Here is a 22691-nt window from a genome sequence, read left to right on the forward strand (position 1 = left end):
TTAATAGTAAAGCTGGCTCTTGCAAATTGCCTTCATATAAAATTGCTGCTTCTGATATGCTTGGGCTGAGCAACTACATAACTGCGGTGGTGGGGTGGAATGAAGAGTTGTATAACTACAAGGGCTATCACCTTTGCAAAAAGCAGGTTATTGGTGTGGGAGATTATAAATCTTCTAAATTAGAAATCAGCCAAATACTCACAAAATCCAATGAATAAAATGAAAACTAAACTAAAAGATAAAATGATAGAGAGAATAAAAAACAAATAGCCTATAGTGTTTTCTGTGCACAGAGAATACTACACAACAAAAATTCTTGCCCTTATGGAACTTGTGTTCTTCTGGGATGTAATAATTATATTAATACATGTAAAAGAATAATATCTCCTATTAAGGACTCCCAGATTTCATACAAACCAATAAAAACAAACACCCCAAATTTGTGCTATGTATCAAATATGCATTAAAACGAAAGGACTTGGAGAGAATGAACAAAGACCTGCCAAGCAAATGAGAACAAAAAAGAAGAAAGGAGGGCTGAGATATTAAGTATCTCATAAGGTTAATTTAATAACCAATTAACAGCCAAAATATCTAGGAAGCTTGAACAAATATGCATCTTAGTATCCATCCAAGTACCCTCAATACCAGAGGTATCTATGCTTATGGAGAGCCGTCAGTAAGATGTGCTGACAAACAGCAAAGAGAAAAAAGGTAAAAGCCAGTAAAAGGGAAATGTGATATAAAAAGACTTTTCTTCTGTTGGAAAATGACAGACTCCACCAATCATTGGCCAGGTGAAATTCAATAGTATTAGTCCCACACATGGTCTTTTTGGGTCTTTTCAATAAAAAAATCTAACACCAAATGCAATGTGGGTTCCATCTCTACTTTCATTTACTAATTGTGTGGCTTGAAGCAAGTAATTTAACCAATTTAAGCGTTAGTTTGATGCCTGTAAAATGAGGTGATGGGATGTAATGACCTTGTGGGTACAATATATCTTTGATCCTGTGTTTCATTATTAGTAAAACATTTTGGACCTTGATATTTCAAATATGTATGCCAATACTGATATAAACATAAAATATTTTTGAAAGAAATTATTCTTGACTGCACCTTTCATTTTTCAGTGTTACAACCTCTTCCTTTGTCTGATTCAGACGAGCATTGGTTATCTCTAGTTCGTTTTCTGCAAGGTTAATTCTTTTTTTTATGTCTTCTTCTTGCCGTTTTTTTGCAGTGAGTTCTTCCTGTAAAGTTTTATATATTTGTTGACAAGCTATTAAAGAGTCTTCTTTTTCTTTAAGCAATCTGGTATGCCTAAAAAGGAATAGAAAAAAAAATCCATCAATATGCATTAGATACTATATTTTTATGTTTATCAAAGATATAAGAAAATCCAATTTGAAACTATAGAATATAACTTTAACTTATAACAATTGCAAATGTTAAGAAAATAGATAGTTCTATGAAAATTTTGATATGAAAATTTTCCCATCTAGGCAGAGGCAAAAATCAATGAACAGCTTCAAGATATTGTAAACTTAAATTGGGTATTGTATATGTAAACAATACAATGAAAAAAGCTAAATACATTTTAAATAAAATGTTATTCAAAATATAGTTTCAAATTAAATTACTAAAAGATATTAATTAAAATATTTGTAATGCATACCGTGACTCAAATATAATGGATTCAAATTTTTGTTTTCTAAGTTCTCTTTGACAGTCAGCAACTTCATTAGATTTATTCCTAAAATAATACAAAGAGATTCAAATATTTTATTTCAAAATAGTTCAAATACAAGTGTTTTCCTTTTTTAAAACATGGCTTTCCTTTATTACTTTTCTTATCTTTATACACATATGCTATTGTGGGTATAGATGCAGATTTCCTTGAAATTAGAACTATATTGTCGAAGGGTTTTTCTTTGCAAAAAAAAAAAACTAATCTGTTAGTCTGACTATATGTGTTTTTCTATATCCTTATGTTATTTAGAAAAAAATTCTTCCCATAGTGGTTATTATTATTTCTTTAAATAAATAAATATTAGTCTACTTTTATAATGGCCAAGCAAGCTTCTATGTGACTGAGCTGCATTTAAATAAAAAGTGTAAACTTTGGATAACATTTGAAAAAAAACATATGTGAAGGTAATGGAAAGTGACCAAAATCAAGCACATTCTGGAGGGAAGTTAACTCTTGGAGTGAGATGGTATCAGGTTTTTTTCCTTTGTTTTGGTTTGTTTGTTTGCTTAATGATTTTCAACCTGAGGGCAGGCACAGTCTGCACTATGTTAGGGGAACTAAAATTCTCATAGAAAACTGGTAGCAAACTCCCAGTTATTCTGGCCTAAAGAACTAGAGGGCCGTGTTTGAGGCAAGCACAGCAGCTGTTAAGGGGTAACCCTGAATAGAAGGGAGCCAAAGAGAGGAAGTCCCAAGAACTGAAGTAAGACTGGAGCTGCTGCACTAGAGAGAGTCTGCAGATGGAAGCCAACCAAATTAATTGCCTGTGTAAAACAATACCACGCCACCATTATTTGGAGAAATATAACAGAATCCAGAATCTCCATAACATAACATTCACAACGTCCAGAATAAAAATTACTCAACGTAAGAAGAAACAGAAAATCATGACCCTTCAAGGGAAAAGACAGTGAATAGGGACTGACTTTGAGAAGACCCAAATATTAAAATTAGTAGATGAGGATTGTTAAAGGAGCAAATATAATTCCTCAAAGACATAAAGGAAACTCTAATTAATGAAAAGAGGAAAAATCTTAGCAGAGAAATAGAAACTATTAAAAAGAACCAAATGGAAATTCTAAAACTGAAATAAGCATTTGCCTTGATCTTATATGATAGGGTTTTGTAACAATATTAAAAAAGTTAATACATTAAGAAAGATTAATATTCCAATTTAAGTTTAAATAGACCTGTTCATAAAGTCATTATCTAAATGTACCTTAAAATAGCTTATACACTGTACAATGAAATATGTTAGTTAGATTATCAATGGGTTTGCCCTACTTGCATAATCACTTTAGTTTCTAATGAATAATAATTTAGAAAGCATCATGAACATGAATTACATTCATTTACTTTTAAACCTTTTTATTATAAAATATGATAAAATTGTGAGATATAGAAAATTATATGCATACTATAATATAAAGAGAACTTGTAACCACCATCCAGATCAAAAAAAAAACTTTACCAACTACCCGAGACACTTCATGTCCCCGTTCCCAACACAACCAAGTGCCTTCACCCTAAAAAAAAATTCTCATGAATTTTACGGTAATCACTTTGGTTTTCTTTGGAGTTTTATTACCCAAGTTTTATCCCTGAACACTGTATTTCAGTTTTCCTTTTTGTTTTTGTAAAAAAAAAAAGTGTCTTTATAGAACATTATTTCCTTTATTATGTCATGTTTGTAAAATGCCTTTATTAAGGTATTGTATTAACATATACTAAACTGCATACAATTTGATAGGTTTTATGTATGTAGAAGCCCATTACTGGAATCAAGTGGCACACGAGCATACTCAGAGCTTAGATCTTGGTCTGTAACACTGTTCCCATTAAAGGGAAGCAGGACTACTCAGAGAAATGGCTGATTCCAAGGGTGGAGCAGTGAAGGTGTATCTGAAATATTTTGTCATGCCAGAAAGTAAGGCAGCGCTTATAAAAGATGATGGGATCATGTTCCAGTGTCACATGAGCCACCTTGAAGGGGCTCCCACTAAGCTTAGGACAGTTTGGGTACCAAAATAATTAAATACAGTAATGAATTATAAGTCATTGAAAAAATAGGAATTCATGACTCCATACCAATGATAATTTTTTTTTTTTTAAATGGGAAGAAGGGCGGCTCTTGCTTATAGTGAAATGCTGAGAGGGCTGTCTAATAAGTGGAGAGGGAGGGCTGGAGCTAGAAAATCATCATTTAGCAACCACCAAGGTAAAGATCGGATAAGGCAAAAATCATTAATGGCTGCTATAGCTAGGTATAAATTTTGGTGAGAAGCAGAATATTTGGAAATTATTTCCAAATAAAACATTAGAAAACAAGGAATCAGGAAAAGATTAACATGCCATGATAAAAGTGGGCAAAGGCTCTGCTCAGGCCAGTCACAGAGGATGGATTACAAAGAGCAAAATATGCACGGATAGAAATTTTTCATCAATTAAGCTAGTAACTTTTTTTTTTTTCAGTTATAATACCCAGTATTGGCTAGAAAGTGAAGAGATGGGGATTTACAAACACTGCTGAGATTGAAAATCAGTATAATCTTATTGGAGGGCAATGAGTCATTATGCATTAAAAGCCTTAAAAGTTTGATTCTAGCAAAAAAGGAAATAATTGTGTGTGAGTGGAAAGATTTATCTATATTAATCTCAAAGTACCTTACTTATAAAAGTGATAAATTTGTTAATTCTGAAAAACATGGGATTAGTAAATAAATTATGGTTAATCCATAGATTGGAATACTATATACCCATTTTATAATAATCAAATGTATCATGTAATGACATGGGAAAATGTCCAGGATATATCACCAAGTGAAAATAGGTTTAAAATATATATACACACACACACACACACACACACACACACACACACACACACTACTATAACTGTAATGTTCTTTTTTTATGTCTTTTCCAAGGTTTTATACATTTGTTTTCAAAATGTATAAAAAAAGGTTATTTTAAAAAATGCTTTGAGATTCAGCAGACCCACCACAACTTTTATTCTATGTTCAGACTCTTGTACACACTTTTCCAAATCTAGAGGCAGGGACAGTAGAAATCCTGTTAGTGGTTATTTACTATGTGAACAATTAATTGTGGCTGCATATTTTTAAGCCTGCTCCCTAGAGAGCCTACCATCCCAAGAATTCCCCTCAACACGGTAAGCTCCCACCCACCACTCCAGTTAAGCCACTTTTTCTATGGTCTACTCTTCACTATCCAATTGTTATCTTCACCTTCATTAGGATGGGAGCAATTGGAAGGAGCAGAAAGAATGCCTACATCTCTTTCAACACCGCATTCCTTCTTTTACTCTCAGCAAATAGTGTTAATCCTTTCTCTTCAACTGCTTTGAATAAGCCTTCAGAAAGCCCCCTGCTGCTTCTGCCAATCAAAGCAAAGGAAATCAGATGAAATAATTGGATATTTTCCCTTAATCTGAAAGGCAAGGGTCAATACCATTCCACCCCTTTACTTAGATGAAATAGCTACTCTCAAACTGCTTCCTTGAAAGTTCCACTTTGCTGTCCAAAAGGCGTCTTAAATCTAACAGATCTAAAGCATTGTTTTTTACATCCCTCACCCCTATATCTACTTCTTTTACAGATTTCCCACTTCAATAAATAATACGTAACACCTGATATATCTACTGCAACCCTCAAAGAGGCCCTCATTCCCTTGTTGGAGTCGAGAGAACAGAGACCAGCGAGATACGTAACATGCATGACACAGCTCCTAACCAGCAGTCTGCATCTGAAGTTTCGGCTCTTAGTGACTATACTGCCTTTCAGCTGATGTGGAAAACTCCAAACCCCATCTATTCTATCAGCAAATCCTGTCAGATTAACCTCCAACATATGTTTCTACCCCCCTACACACAACAGCCTTACACTAAACCAGTCACTTCTCACTTGTATGAATGCACAGCTTCCCACCTACTCTTCCCTGATTGTTCCTGTGCTCCTGCTCCAGGTCATTCTCCATGTAGCAGCCATGCTGACTGCTTGAAAGAAATCAGATTAGTTCACTCTCTTGCCCCAAATCCTCCAATAGTTTCCCACTGCCCTCTGAATAAATCCAAATGCCTCACTAGGGTCTCATACTGGTATATTTATTTCACATGGTTGCTGTCACAAATTACCACAAACTTAGTGGTTTAAAACAATCCAAGTTTATTATTTTACAGTTCTAAGGTCACAGGTCCTAAAATCAAGACGTCACCAGGGCTGTGTTCCTTCTGGCAGCTTCAAGAAGAGAATCCGTTTCCTTGACTTTCTAGATTCTAGAGACTACCTGGCATCCTTGGCTTGTGGCCCCTTCTTCCATATTCAACTCACATCGCTCCAACCTCTCCTTTCATCCTCACATCTGTCTGTGACTTTGACACTTTTGCTTTCCTCTTAAAAGGACCTTTTCAATTATATTGGGCCTGCCCAAATAATTCAGGATAATTTTCCCATCTCAAAACTCTTAATTTAATCACATGTGCAAAAGTCCTTTTTGCCATGTAAGGTAATGTACTTATAGATTCCAGGGATTAGAACATGAAAATCTTCAGAAGCCATTAGTCTATCTACCACAACTGGCCTTCTCATGTTTGTTGAACTTGCAAAACTAACTCTCAAGAATATAGGGCCTTGTCCTTGATCTCTCTGTTTCCAGATGTTAGCGTCTTAGCACTGCCAGCTCCTTTCTGTTTCTCAGTTCTTAACTCAAAGGCCATCTGCTCAGGGAAGCCACACTATCAAAAGTATACCACCCCACTCTCTCACTCTCTCTCACATTCTGTTATGCTTGTTTTGTATGTTTGCAGCACTTACCATTACCTGAATTACCTAAACTGCTCTACTGGAGCTTGTCAATCTTGTTACTCCAATATCTAGTGCCTGTACACAATAGTCATGGCACATAATCCCCACTCAGTAAGCATTTTGGATTGAATGAATGAATGAAGTAAACCTAGCCTGTTCAGTCTCAGATCATGTGAAACGTGGACCTGTATTCTGACATTGGAATGCCATCAGGCCACCCACTTGAGAGGCAAAAATTTCTCTTGAATGACCAGAGAGGTATTCAATCACTCAGAAGGCAATAACAGAGAAGGCTCCAAGAACAGACTGGTCAGCTGTGTCAGATACTGCTGAGAGGTCAAGTAAGAGCTTTACAAATTAGGAATTTATCATGGTCATAAGCTGCTCATTGCTCAAATTATAGGAAAGGGGTGGCTGCAAATAAAATGTCAGGTTAAAAAGGTCTCTAAATTAGAAATGCATTTTGTGTAAACACTCTATAGACATATTCATTAGTAACTACTTGATTATAAATCATTTTAAGTGAATTTTGTTCTTTTTATTACATCCATGAAAGTGAAGACATTCACACTGTGAGCTATTTAAGCAATATATACATATGCAGAGTTAAATACAAGTCTCCATACAACCCCACTCTCACTTGCAGAGGGAACTGTTGTAATCCTGCTAGTCATTTATTCAATGCATTTAAATCCATATATGTGTGTGTGTACGTTCATTCACTTTTTTACATGAATGTAATCATTTTTCTAATCATATGTTTAATCTCTCAAATTCTTAATAGCTTCTTTTCGTAACAGTCTATTCTTCGTTTGTGGCTACAATCCTGCTGATTGGAGGGGGTTTGGTGAGGGGCCACAGGTTCCAAATGTGATTCTTCGGACTTGGAAGAATCCGAGGGGACCACCCACGGCAGAATCACGTGGGGAGTGCATTACAAACGCAGAATACTCAGAACCACCCCAGGCCCAAATGTAAAACCATTGTATCTGTGGGGATGGAGCCCAGCCACAGTCTGTGGGGGAGTTACCCTGTCATTTACAGTTTCAGTAAGCTCCCCGGGATTCTCCTGCAGACCAGCGTGTGAGAACAACCTTGTGATGCTTCACCAGGGCCTCCTACCTTCTCTTTAAGTGATGCTAAGTGAGGTCCTGCCTGTTGTATACCCACCACACAACCGGTTTTCCTCCGGTTTATTCCTCTGTTGAGTTGACCCTTTTTGTAAACCTTCCTGTGTATTCTCCTTCTGGAATTCCTCAAAATTTCTTCCATCTACAGCAGTCTTGCTTATGAGTCTTATTTGTCTATGTTTATCCTTATATATGTGTATGTAATAAGTCTATTTCTAAGCTATATACATATATATATTTAAAAGTAATACAATTGCATTTCATAGCATCCATATTTTTCATCACTTGAGGGAGGTCTTCTCTAAATTAATCTTGACGTTATGACACAAATAAAATTTGGAGAAAATTTCCTCATCCACTTTTCAGAGCATCACTAGCACTCTCCCTCTTTGGTGAACACTACTGGTTACCCAATGATCATGCACTAGAGCTTCCTTCCTGGCCGTCAGAGCCCCACCATCATCTGCTGTGAGGATAAATCCTGCTTGGTCTAAACTGACTGTGGGTGTCCCAGTCCCTTGCATGACTCATTTAGGAGAGGGTATGTAAAGGGTTCTAGACAAAGCGATGGAAGGAGAGGGCTGTTTGGTGGCTTCTGGGATTTTTTTTTTCTCACTTCTAAGGAGACACCAGAAAAACAGACCCTTCCTTCCCCTGGGGTACCACATTTGGATGTGATACCTGGAACTGCAGCCATCTCATGATAACAAGGGACCTAGACTTGGGGTGAAGCCGATACTGAGGGTAGCAGGATGAAGACAAAAGGAACATCAAGACCCGTGGAAATATTGCTGAGCTGCTGGAGTGACTAAACTTGAAACCACTCTACCTCTGTTACTCTCAGCCCAAAGCATCCTAACTGATATAATCTGTTTTCAAAAATAAACCTTGGGAAACATTTTCTTATAAACCGTAGGAAAAAAAGAACCCCAAGTCCATCCATTTAAAAACTTACTCTTCCCCGTAAAGAAAAATCCACAAAATTTCTATAGAAACATTTAAAAATCTTTAAACAACAAAAGAATGGTGTTAAGTTGGATAGGTGAAACCCACTCCCAATCCTAATCCCCACAAAGAGTGAGAATTAAGAATTTAAACAAACCTGATTTCACAGCACCGTCCAATTTCTGGAAGTTCAAAAGGTTTGTGTATATATATATATATATATATATATATATATATATATATATATATATATATAGTAAATATTCAATTTATTAACAAACTGTATGTCAAAATTATTAGGTAAATTATTTGGACTTCAAACTTAATTTGACATACAACAATGGCCAAGTCACAAATTAAGTTTTCACGGACCTTCTGCGCTCTAAGAAGCCTGAGCAGTCCCCGGCTCTGATCCTAAATGCCCACCCTACTGCACTTCATCCTAGTAGTGAGGGAGGGGAGATGCCATAAAGGTGGAAAAGCTGGGTACAGGCAGCATAGAGAAATGTCTCCGGCAGCTGGGGCCATATAAGCGGTTCAGAGACTATTTCAGATTAAGGTACTACATTGGAACAACCAGGGAAAGCTTTCATGCATGGGTAGGTAAGTTTCTGATGGAGGGAAAGAAACATTTCATGTAATTAAAAATATTTCAGGTCCTTCAATGTACAATCTAGGCTAGAAGAGTAGCCAAGAAAAGCTGCAGACCAGACCCACACAACTGAATCACTGCTAAAGGGGTCACAGAGAACACATCGGGGGGTCCTTCTGAAATCTTACAGGTTGTTTGATGGTCACCATCTTACATGAGCTTTTCTTTATAGTTGTCCAGCTCGATCACTGCCTTCTGAAGTTTTAGCCCAAGTGCTTCTACCTGACATTGCAAATCTGAAATGACACAACGTATTCATCTGGTTAGGACATTTTAAGGGCCCAGATATTTTCCTAGAGCAAATCCTATTCTTTTAGAGTTGCCATACAGCTCCTTGAAGAATAAGGCAGCTGTTTATTCCACGTTTCCTGGATGACCGTCTACAGCTTGTCCCTACTCTGAAATCCCCTGGAATTAATGGGTTTTGACAGACCCAACTGATTGGCCTCTTTCTGCCTCCAACATCATGCTAATTTTCAAATAGCTAATAGGCTGAATTTTGCTAATGTTTTCAATGGAAATTTATGTAGCTGACACATATATGAATTTCTGGTCATATGGCTCACTTGTGAAACACTTGGCTGCCTGAGCTAGCTTTTGTGGCCTGGAACTGAAAAGCATTGCTGAGGTCTCCTGGTAGAAGTGAAATAGACAAACCAGGTACAAGGCTCCAGGTAAAGAATCTGTTAATCTGTTAACTCTGGGTAGCACCTAATGGGCATTTTAATGACTTTCAAAGCCAAGAAAATACAAGCAAGAAATTGGCTTTCATAGTCTTGAGCTGGAAAATTCAAACAGTATGTGAAGAAGATTATTCAAACAGCCGGTCTAATGTGTGTGGATGCAGAACGGAAACTAAAGCAGAAAGAACAAATGCTTGATTTATCTGAGTCCTGCCATTAGCCTGTGTGTGGGTGCTATGATCTGAATTGCAGCCCTAGTGATAACCTTGGTTGGCGTTCTTCTTGGGAAAAAGGTGGAAAACAAATTTACACAGATGGACTACCTGGTTTCTATGAAAAAAATATTTAAAACACTGGAATTATAAAATTTCTATGTTATATCTGCTCAGGTATTTTAATAATAAACTTTAAAATCTTTATGCATGCAAATACATAAAATTTCTATATATATCTTCAATCTGCCGTCTTAACTTTGCTTTATGAAGAAGAGCCATTTCCTTAAGTCAGAAAATAAACTAACATTAAACAAATGCTTTCATTAGAATTTATCAGGTATTGGCATAAATTTTGTTTATTCGGTACTGTTACACACATTAATTTTGTCCCTCCGTCTGCCTTTTAGGTGCTAATAGCCCCATATTTCAGATGAGGAAAACATGAGATCCTTTCTGATTCTCTTGCCTGGTAAGAGAATGAGTAAATTTACAATGAGTAAATGCATTAGCCCACAGTCAAACTCACTGAAGATTGTAATCTTGGCCAAGGGGATCAATTTGAGAGGATGGCCCCTGAAATAAGATTCAATAAGGACTTACTTGACTTACTTGATAGATAATATTTGGGGGGTACATCTTTTCCATTTATCAAGTGATAGCATTATATGAGAGAAAATAAAATAACATATAGAGAATTTTTGAGTAGAACCTTTGGAAACAAGGCAATCTCATAGTTGCATGATGTGTTGCTTTGTTATTAAGTTCATGTGGGCTTGCAGAGGGGGTCCATTCACATGGGCACAGTTATAAGATTCCCACCCATCCTCTGAAGAATAAGCAGGGAAAGAAGTTGATGTTTATTGATGGTGTACTATGTGTAGGCATGGGGCAGAGTACTTTCTCCTATATCATTAATTCATAGACACAACTACCATGAAAAGCAGTTCCACGTTTTATTTTTACCAGTGAAGACTCTAAAGATCAGAATAATTAACTAACTTACCAAAGGTCACATAACTAGTTAGAAGTGATTCAAACTCAGGTTGACCTCATCCCACCATCCTTATCTTTCTTTTTTTCCCCTTTTTTTGGGGGGGAGGGGCATACTGGAAAACAGTGTGTCTTTCCAGGACCCAGCAGCTCCATGTCAAGTGGCTCAGCCCCAAGTCAAGTCGTTGTTTTCAATCTAGTTGCAGAGGGCGCAGCTCACTGGCCCGTGTGGGAATGGAACCAGCGACCTTGGTGTTAGGAGTACTGTGCTCTAACCACTGAGCCAACAGGCCATACTCTTCCTAACTCTCTTACACTGACTCTCAAACTAGAAAAACCAGACGGGTTTATGATATTTGTCTATGGACGTGTGGTTAGTGTGGCTACAGATCTGCTTAGCATATCCCAGAATCTTTGGAGAGTTATATTGAAAACAAATGGAAAGTATTCTTTTACATAAAATATGTAGTAAATTAGTGAAATGTCTAACACCATGAGGTGGTTTAGATTTTAATTTTTGAAAGTTTAAAAATTAACATAGTGTAATTAATGAAAGACATTAAGACAAAGTAGTGTCATTGTGACTGACTTTATGAGATTGACATCAGAGAGACCAACTTGCCTTCCCAGTAAGTGTTCCTTGGTGCTTTGGTCAGGATAGCATCTGAAACTAGATGAAGCATGGGTCTGAACCCATGTGATAAATTTTATGTTCTTACTTCGAAATGTAGTCATTAAGGGGAAGAATATTGATTATCTTAAAAATAAATTCCAAACAAGTGATACTTGATAAGTGAATTTTATGCAATTAATTCTCAATTACCCGATAATTAGTAGAATAGCAGACAGTAAAAATGGCAGCTAATTCAAAACCATTTTTGTAGTATTAGAAATACTCATAGGCATCACAGTTCTAGAATTTTTTAGTAGGTTAAAAGGAAAATAAACTACACAATCACGACCCAAGTCAAGGAAGGAAAATCAATTATACTCTCTAGTATTATTCTCTCTGCATACCCACCTAAATCTCCCTTTCTCCCTATTTCAAGATAAGCATAGATATCTTACTTTTTAATTCACAGTACCCAATGAGTACAGAAGCCACTTCATTCAGATTATTCACTATGTATTTATAGCATCTCTGAGTAAAAATAAGGAAAGCAAATAAATGTTTTACTTTAAAACACAGAAACCTCTGAAGGCTGTCATGTGAAGTAAATAGAACCAGGAAAAACAAGTAATGTCAACAAATAAATCATTTTATATAAGCAGAGAAGGTACCACACAGAATAGAGAAAAAAGATTCATTATGAATGATCCATAATGTAAATAGCCCACCAGTGTATAATAATTAGTAGTTAATTAATATAGTTTCACAGCTGGGTTTTTTGTTCTTGTTTTTTCACTTTTGGTTAATTTTCTCTCAAAAAGGAGGGCTAAGAATTGTTTTTAAAACACACAGGCCATATATTAACTGTTCTGAATGAGGCGTAAGCATCCTATTGGTTTATTATTGGTCTGGTAGACTAGTAGGGTCCCTTTGTTTCTGGAAGCGGAGTGCCCAGTTCCTGTCCTTAATAAATAAAGGAACACAGTTAGGATAAGCAGCAGAGAGGTTAAGCCACCTGCACTAGACAGCTCCTTCAGTTTCTGAGGCAAGGAGTTCTTAAATAAGTGTATTGTTGTATGCAGTCCTTCTCTATAGATAAATAAATTCAACTTCAATTTTCTGTCATTCAGCACGACATTGGATTACAAGGCAACAGGCCCTGAATGCCTACAAAAAGAAAGGAAGCACTGGCTTCAAACACCGTGCAGATGTAAGGCGGAACCCATGGACACAATCCAAAATTTACAACGGCAAATTCTGCTATGATGTGACTGTGTTCTTTGCAGATTATTAAATAGGAAGCAAATGATTTTAAATGAACAAGACAAAAGAGCTCTTAGCCTCTCTTCACACGAAGCCAGCTGCTTGCTGGATAACATTATGCAGACATCGGATTTTGAGTCATTAGGCATTTAAGAGAATCCTGGTATTCTGAAAGGTTTCTAGAAACTACAAATACAAAAGGTATTCATAGTTAGCTATTATATAGAAGAATATAAAAAAAAACTTGATAGTCATTTGGAAGGCATATTGTTAGTATAATGTTTGAGAAAAGAATAAATAAAATCTTTATAGTGGAAAAACATTTCAAGCTTAAAATTTCTGGATAAAGAAAGCATCAAAAAATATTTAAAATATGATTCAAGGTGCTATATATGGAAGAAAATGATTCCAGTTTCCAGTAACAGAATGGAAGAACAAGGAGGCAGAAGAATTGGCACCCAGAGATCCAGATCCAGGGGAAGTTTGTTTTTTTCAGTGAGAAATTGAAGGCTGTATATAATTTTTAAATGGTGGAAATAATTGAAGAAAAGGAAAAACAAAGGCTCACCACTGTTAAAATGCACTCTTCAAACAGGATAACACAGAGATGTCATGCATGACCTTGAAAGCCAGAAAGCTTCACTTCACATTCTGGCTCTGTGACTTTAGGTACTTTAGTTTCCTCATCTGTAAAATGTTTATCACAGCACAGGATTGTTCTGAGAATTAAGTGACTTCATACACATAAAGGAGAACGGTGTCAGGCACTGGTAACTGCTAGTTACTATCATACGTGGTGCCAGTAAGCCCTCCCCAATTGCCACCAACTTCTGCTCGGAAGCTCATCACTGTCACCTCGAGGAACTGGTTGGGGCTGGCGTTACTAGCGGTTATCTTTGTGTGGGGAAGAGTAAAAATGAAGGTTTTAACGGTGTAGTTTTCATTAACAATCTAGAGAGTAACTATGGCAAAATGTTAAACCTAGTTCAATAGGGGTGATGTCACACACATTTGTTATTCTCTGTGTTGGACATATTTTATTTTGTATTGTTTAGAGTGGAGTCTTGATTGCACAGGTCAAGAATGTAGCGTGTTCTACACTGACTCTAATCAACTCAGTTCCGTCTGTGCAAGGTACAAAAGGAAACAAGAGGAAGATAACTTGATGGGGGTGGGGAATGAGGTTGAAACTGTAATTACAGACAACCCATCTGATTCTGTGAATAGGGAACAGAGAAATTCAATTGTAGCTGGAGGGGGATATGGTAACAAGGAGGGTTGTTGATTTTGTTTTTGTTTTAAGGTGCTGGGACATATTTATTTGCATTTGGGAATAATCCATTCCAGAGGGCACCCACACTTGTGAATTTAATGTACGCCTTCTAACCTGCTTCTTATATGTGAAAAAAATAGTACTTTTTGCAGTATTTTTAACACAGTGTTAAGCTTTAAATCTCATTTTAGTTCATACTTTTTTCACTGTACATTATGTTTTTAAGACCTATCCAAGTAACTATACAATACATATGATTCATTCCTTCCGACTGTTATACGATATATAATCATGTGCACATACTGCATTTTATTGATCTAGTCCTACAGTGATGGAACCTATGTTGCTTGCAGTTTTGTGTCACCACAAATGATCCTTCAATCAAAGACTTTTACCCATCTTCTTATGTGCAGACAGAGGAGTGTTTCTGCAGGACAACACCAGTGTGAACTCGTGAAATCATAGGTATACACATACTTAAATAATGCCAAATGGTCCCAGGATGGAGGCATCAGCTATACTCCCACCTCACTGAATGATGGTGCCTGCCTTCCTAATTCTCATTAGAAAGAGCTATTTAATTTTTTGTTCTCTTTCCCAATCCATAGGGTACAAAGTAATGTCTCATCGCTGGTGTAATTGGCAGTTTTTCTATTCACTATTGAAGCTGATCATCTTATTTTATGCTACTTAGTCATCCATATTTCGTTTTTTAATGATCTGCCTTTCGCCAGTCTCTTTTGTACCCACTCCAGTTGAGATTTCTCCTATACTCCTCCACAGAAATCCCTTTTTTCAAGGTTATGAATGACCTTTCTATTTTGGCAATTCCAAAATGTAATTATCTGTTGTTATCTAATTCAAACTTTCAGCAGCATTTGACATTCTTTGTTAACACTCGTCTTGTTTCCATTACCCTATACTCTCTTGTGTTTTTTCCTACCTTGTTGGTTATTGCTTCTAAGTCTTTACTAATGGTCCTCATTCTGATGAGTCTCTAAACCGTTGGGAAGTACCAAGGGTTCAGTCCTAAGCACCTTTCCTCTACTTGCATTTTCTCCCTGGCTGATCTCATCTAGTCTCATGGCTTTGGACAGCATTTGTACACCTGAGTCTTCCATCATCATCATCACAGCTAATCAGGGCTGAGTACTTACTATGTGCCAGGCACTATAATTTAAGTGTATTATACTTGTTTAATCTTCACAGTGGGAAACTAACTAGAATGTAAGTTCCATGAGAATAGGAACGGTACCTGTTATATTCATAGTGTTTGAGACACGGAAGGTGCCCAAAAAATAATTGTTGAAAGAATGAATGAAATTTTGAAGATATTAGAAATAAAAATAGCCAATAGATGTTTAAAATTATGGTTAAATGAATCTTTAACCTAAGATTAAAATGCATGGAACAGAAAGAGTTGTGCAGTTTTCATTGATAATCTCTAATATGTATCTTGGCATTACAAGTCAACTATCTTACAAACATGTTCTTTTATTTCAATAGACACCTGTTGAGTACCTACTCTGTTATAGGTAGGGTCCATGCTAGATAGACTCAGTATATAAATGTCAATAAGACAATTCTCTTGTCCTTAGAGAAGTTAGAATCAAGTGTCTCATTTTGCCTTCAGGAATGATAAATTATGTTTCAGACAACAAATCAGTAGCTATTTTAAACTTAAACGTTTTATTTTTCCACCATTTTAAATGATTTTATTTAGTTAGACGGTTAGTTAAATATGTGGCTGAAATGGTGGGATTTTTATCAGACATAATTCATGTGAATGAACATAATCTGTATGCTGGATTTATATGTATGTATTATATATTACTATATATTATATATTATATGTATTATTATATATATTATGTATTATTATATGTATGTATTATTGTGCCACCATTTGATGAGCATAGCCTTTGACAGAAGTCATATCTCACTTAATTTTTTAAAATGAGCGTTAACATTGGAAACCTTTGCAAATGTAAGAATATATACCAATAATAAAGTTCTTTAATGAGTATTCAACTCTATCAATCGCAAATTAACAGGTTTTAACTTTAGCAAACATTTTACAAAGCTCAGATGGTAATACAGCCACTTAGAAAATTCATTTCATTTTAGCGTTTATATTGCAGAGGTTTAATTCACAACTACTTTGAAACAAGTACACTTGAAATACATTAACATTTTCTGCATAACGCCAGAAGGGACTGAAATAAGATTTGGCAATTTTTATAAATCAGATGCTAGAACAGGTGTGAATATACATACAGCTAAAAAACTTGCAGTTTAGTCCAGATGTAGTTATATCAGAACCGTAAAATTATTTAGCTGGGTATGTGTGAGGTGGAGAGAGCGGGGGAGTGGATTAAATCAAGCTAAGGAGATAATCAGATATATAAAATTTGGAAATAAATTATATTCTAATATTAAAGACCAAGAATTTACTTCACAATGCAAAGAAATGCTTCTAAGCCTTCATTGTATTTTTATGTTCTGAGCATAAAACCTACCCAATATAGCATGAAGATTAACTGTAATTTGTAGGGGCTTAAAAATATTATAAATTATGGATGAATAAGATAGGAAGAGTGTTAATTTTTTTTGTTTACCTTGGTTAAATCATTTAACCACTCTTTTTCAACTGAGAAAATAAAGACAATACTTTGTCTATCTCATAGAAACAATCCTGATGGATTCATAAACTTCTGAGTACTTTAGAACAGTGCCTTGTTTTCTGACGAATTTGTACAAATAAATTCACACAAATACATATATGTACAATGAGATTTTTCAAGACTGAAAAAGTCTAGAGTTAACTAAGTAGCAAGGGTCAGGGAATGCAATGAACAGAATATTAGCTGAAAAAATTTACGGGATAAAACAGAAAAAGACTTAGGGTTAATACTAAAGTAAACGAATAAAGGGAAGATAGGAAAGTTGAGATCTAAAAATATTTAAGACCTTTTCAAACAGAGTCACATAACCTTACAACCACATAAATATCAACTTGCTTTAACGAATTAGAGTGTTCAACAACCAGAATGCTTACAGAGATTCCTGTACGCAAGACTAACTCTGTGCACAACTGAAGGGGATGGAGGCATCTTTAGCCACACAGAGCATCCTTTCTCCTTATTGTGCTGTGATGGCAGTGAAATAGGCAAAGGGCAAAAATTTCCACAAAACAGCGCTTTCATGCTACAAAAGTACTTTGTGCCAATTGAATTAAAAAAAAATCTACCACACAACAATAGTTTAAAAGTAGCAAGCAAAAAACCAAAAGCATTTTATAATTTTAAGACTGAAGATATCTGAAGGCAACACACAGAAATGTGAAAAGATTTAGCTATGAGGATGTTTATCACAATATCATTTTAACAGAAAAATAGTGTAAACAACTGTCCAAAAATTGCATATGATCAAGTAAATTATGATTCATCCCAAATTAGAATACTATGAATATTTTTAACATGGAAAGATTTCATAACAGAGAAAATGGGGGGGGGATAGAAAGTATAAAACTCTTATTCCATTCTTATAAAAATATGTATTAAAAACTGAAAATCCAGAAGGATATATTCGTACCTCAAATGTTTATAACTCTAGTTGCATTGCTAGTTAATATTGATAAATGAACAAAATTGGTGGTTGGTGACCAAATGAGCAGAAGAGAACTTACATTAAGCGAGTGGGGAAGGGGAATGCAGTCATTATTAGGCCACGTGTGAATGCTGGAATTTCCTATTCAATAGCAAACATGGCTTATTTTGGTAACAGGAAACAAAAAAATCATACTGCAGTAGCCTGACACTGAACCATGTAATATACCCATACCCATCTTACAACCCATTTCATAACCTATCAATGGCTTGTACGGCCCATCACCAGGTGTCTACTGTCCTCAGGACCTCTTCTGTTTTCCTGTTATGGAGATTTTGTGTTTACTACAAGTACTGGAAGTGTCCTAGTATAATACAGTAGCGTCCTCTGAAGTAAAATTAATGATAATGATGTATATGATTGATGTTCACAGGCAATGGAGTCCAGAGGTTAAGAACCCAAGTTTAGCAGCACAGTTCCTGGCTCAGACTCCAATCCTGCTGATTAGTAGCTGCATGGCTTCATGCAACTTAATTCCTCTAATCCTCAGTAATCTCATTTGTAAACTGGAGAAATAAAAGTGCTTAACCTAGGAGGCAGGAGAGTGATAATAAGTGAGTACACTGGCTGTACTATGTCTGGCATGTGGTTGGCACTTCATGCATGTTAGCTGCTATTCAGAATGTAACAGAAAAGTTACTTAAACTCATAGGAAATCTATTTTTTAATGACGTAAGGACAGTATTAGTGATTAGTTAGTGGGAGAGAGAGGCTGGTAAGAGGTAAGAAACATTGGACACTGGGGTGGGGGGAGGCCTCTGGGGGAATGGGTCCTTTATTTCTCATTTAGACAGTGTTGCTAGTGCTCATGTTATTGGCCCATAAATGTGGATGATGTGAAATGTCTAGGAGCAGCAGGTACATTGCGTGCCTGGGTGAGTCCATGTATGAAAGAGTGACAAGCTGTGAGTGTAGGCAGGAGTGTGTCCATGTGGGTGTTAGGAGCCCTCTTTCTCCTCCCTGCTTGGCTGGAGCTGCATCTGAGGATGTTGTGTGCTCTTATAGAAGCCACGTATGACACAGGAGCTCTGCTCCTGATCCGGCCCACACTTCATCATGATAGGTGCCTAGTTAATATCGCTGAAGGAACAAAATATGTGATCGGGGACTGAATGAGCAAAAGAGAACTTATGTTAAAGGGGTGGGGAAGGGGAATGCAGTCATATTAGACCACAAGTACACAATGGGAGAAAGAATGAAAGAGTAAGTCCACAGAGTTAAAAAAAAAAAAAAAAAGAAAAGAAGAAAATAAAATAAAAAGAAAATGTGAACTGTAAAATTTATCCCAAGGTCTTGAGAGGGATGGTGCCAGTCAAAGACAAGGCAGACCAAGTGGCCAGGCTGATAGTTAGACTTAGAAGAGGAAGCCCACAATGGAAGGAAAGAACGAAGAGAGAAGGTTGCAGTGGCATAAGTGAGAAACGACTGGAGAATAAATAAGAATAACAGCTATCTCAAAGGAGAGATATCCATCCTAAGAGGTGCATGCCTAACTACGATCACTGTAGAAAATTCCTCTAAGATTCAAATATTTCTAAAATGGAGATAATATGTATAAAACTGATAACTTTATATGAAAGCTCAAAGTTGGGAGTAAATGAAAAAGGAAACAAAGACAATCTTACAATACTCCACTGATCAAAGACCAAGTGGAGACTCCTTTATTAGATTCCATAATTCATTGGTGACCTGGTCCTATAAAAGAACTTGCTGGGTTCCAGTTAAGACTATCTGGCTTTCAAGTTGTCTATGGACCGTAGGAAAACCGTGTATTTTTTTTGTTCCCCTGCTTTTGATTATAGAAGCAGCCCGCAGTGTCCCAATATCAAGCTGATCTCTTTCAGGGGCTGTTGGATTTAGTATAGCTAAGGATCACTGAAAAACTCCTTCGTTTTCTGTTTATAAAATCATCACTTCTCCCCTTTTATTGGAAGCCAGAGTGACATTATTCCTATTGGAGTCTAAACGTCCACAGGAATCATAAAGGCTGGTCAATTCACCGCAGTGAGCTCCTTCTGAAAATCACAGCTTGCAGGAAAGGTCACAGTGGAATTCTGCTCATAGATGCCGTTATCCAGTGCATAATAGTGACTCTTGAATTAATCCTTGCCACTCCCTTCTTCAGCAACCTGTTCTAAGAGCAGGCAGACCACCGACTGTTACAGCTAACCAAGGCTGACGGAAAGACACAGGGGAGGCAAATGGACCTTTGGGCAAACGGGAATCACAATTCATCATTGTCCTTTGTTATTAAAGGAGCATTTAAGAAAATTCTAATACTTGGATACTAGATATAATAATTTGGTGTGCTATTACCCCCGGAAAACCACTGGAAATGTAGTTTCGTATTTCTATCGCTCTTTAAGGGTTCCTAAATTTTATCTTGCTGATTTTCCTAACACTCAAAGGCAGGTAAGGAAGGCTATTTCCATTTTACCGATGAAGTACCTGAGTCAAAGAAATTAATGATGTGTCCAAAGGGTCTGTAAAAGGCATAAATAGGGCCAGAAAGCAGAAGTGCTTGACTCCTCAATCAATATTTTTTTCAACTGAACATTACTGATTTTGATTTTTTTCACTTAATAAAGAAGCTACTAATTAAGGAATACAGTACTCATGCATGCTACAACAAGAATGAAAATCAAAAGTATTACACTAAGTCAAAGAAGCTAGACATGAAAGATCACATACTGCATGTATAGTTCTATTTATATGAAATTTCCAGAATAGGCAAATCTACAGAAACAGAAAATAGATTAATGATTAGTGGGGGAGCAGCAGAACAGTAAGGGGAGTGACTGTTAATGACCATGAGGTTTGTTCTTAGGGTGATAGAAATAGTCTAAAATTAGATTGTGGTGATGATTATACAACTCCATAAATATACTAAAAACCATTGAATTATACACTTAAAATGGGTGAATTTTATATTTAAATTATTTCTCATTAAGGCTATTTTAAAGAATTAAATAAAAATGTTAAAATACTACATGCAAAATAATTTTATTAAATATTTCTGTGTTATTTATTATATCAAAGAGCATACTGAAAGAAAAAACATTAACTTTTTTTCACTTGGAATAAATTTAAAAGTTGGTCAAATAAATTTTTGGAAAGACATTAATGCTGAAATGATTTGTCTGAACTCTGTCTTCTAATATTTGTGACTACTGACAAAAGTAAAGGACATTTTATTCTGTGATGTGGAAGGAAAATCATTTAAGTGGACTGATTTTGTGGGTCACAATGACCTCTGAGAGGAATATTGTCAATTGAAATAATTGTGCACTTTGGAGGTTATATTAGTGTGAGCTAAACATAAAATTATAAAACTTATTAAATAGATCTTTAAAAGAGAACCAAGAATTTAGTCTTTAAAATTTTATTTTATATGCTTACTTTGCTATCAATAAGATTAAATTTTGGCATTAAGAGTTAGGCTGCTATTGACAACCTATTATTTACTCTTAAACCAGTATTAAACTATGTGGACCAGAGTTATCACTTCTATTTAAATTTCTGAGTATCTGTATTTCAAAGGATAAATAAAGGGAAAATGTGGCAAAAACAAAATTAAAAGTTTTCATATAGAAAAGTAATGATCTTAAAGACTACATACTTTAATCAAAGTTAAAATTGTTCAAGGTCTCTTTAAAAGAAAAAAATGTAAAAATCTGAAGATTTATTTAGCTTTGGAAACATGCCAATTGCATCAAAATTAGAAGCAGAATTATAGCATATTATAGCCCAATGGGGCCTCCGAAGCCTTAGTCCAACGCATCTTGCCTAGGTGTGAACACATATTCATCAGGGCTACATGGCATGTCAGAATCATCTGGCTAACGTATGGAAGGTCATCATCTTCTAATTCTTGGCCTAGAGTGTTTTCAATTAATACCAATTAGTGGGGAATGTTGGGGAGGAGTAGAGGCTGGAAGACACAACAGAGAGATATATATAGTTCAAAATGGTGAAAGATAAGTTTATTCTAAAAGTGAATTCTAAAAGTAAGAAATATGGAAATATAAAATATTAGAACAACTTTAAAATTGTATTTTTAAGGAAAGACAATAATGATGTAGTATTCAGCATAAGTTTAAAATTTCAGGGTATAAAGAAATATATTTCTTTAGATTCATTTTACTAGGCCAGCATTATTCTGATACTAACCAGATGAGGACACTTCTAGAAAAGAAAATAATGAGCCAATATCTCTGATGAACACAGATGAAAAAATCCTCAATAAAATATTAGCAAATGGTGGGATTTATTCCAGGGATGCAAGGATGTTTCAACATCTGCAAATCAATCGATGTGATCCACCACATTAATAAAATGAAGACTGAAAATCATATATGATCATCTCAGTAGATGCACAAAAAGGATCTGAAAAAATTCAACATCATCTATTTATGATAAAAACTCTCATTAAAGCAGGGATAGAGGGAACATACCTCAATGTAATAAGGGCCATGTATGATAAGCTCACAGCTAACATCACAGTGAAAAGCTGTCAGCTTTCCTCTAAGATCAGGAATAAGATAAGGATGCCCACTTTTGCCACTTTTATTCAACATAGTATTGGCGATCCAAGTCAGAACAATTTGGTAAGAAAAAGAAATAGAAGGCATTTAAATTGGAAAGGAAGAACTAAAACTATCACTATATGCAGATGACATAAGATT

At 35.8% G+C, this 22691-nt stretch overlaps 1 protein-coding gene across 1 annotated transcript in view; it reads right to left on the reverse strand.

Moving 5' to 3' along the window:
- Nucleotides 1-22691, reverse strand: part of LEKR1 (leucine, glutamate and lysine rich 1) — a 174620-nt gene that overhangs the window by 53754 nt on the left and 98175 nt on the right. The window contains exons 7-9 of the mRNA XM_081077368.1: nucleotides 9458-9539; nucleotides 1679-1756; nucleotides 1120-1323 (exon numbers count right to left, since the gene is read on the reverse strand). Coding sequence (XP_080933494.1) covers nucleotides 1120-1323; nucleotides 1679-1756; nucleotides 9458-9539 — 364 coding nt within the window. The remainder of the gene's footprint in view (nucleotides 1-1119; nucleotides 1324-1678; nucleotides 1757-9457; nucleotides 9540-22691) is intronic.

This window comes from Rhinolophus hipposideros (assembly GCF_964194185.1).
Source record: "Rhinolophus hipposideros genome assembly, chromosome: 2".
In the NCBI taxonomy this organism is placed as follows: Eukaryota; Metazoa; Chordata; class Mammalia; order Chiroptera; family Rhinolophidae; genus Rhinolophus; species Rhinolophus hipposideros.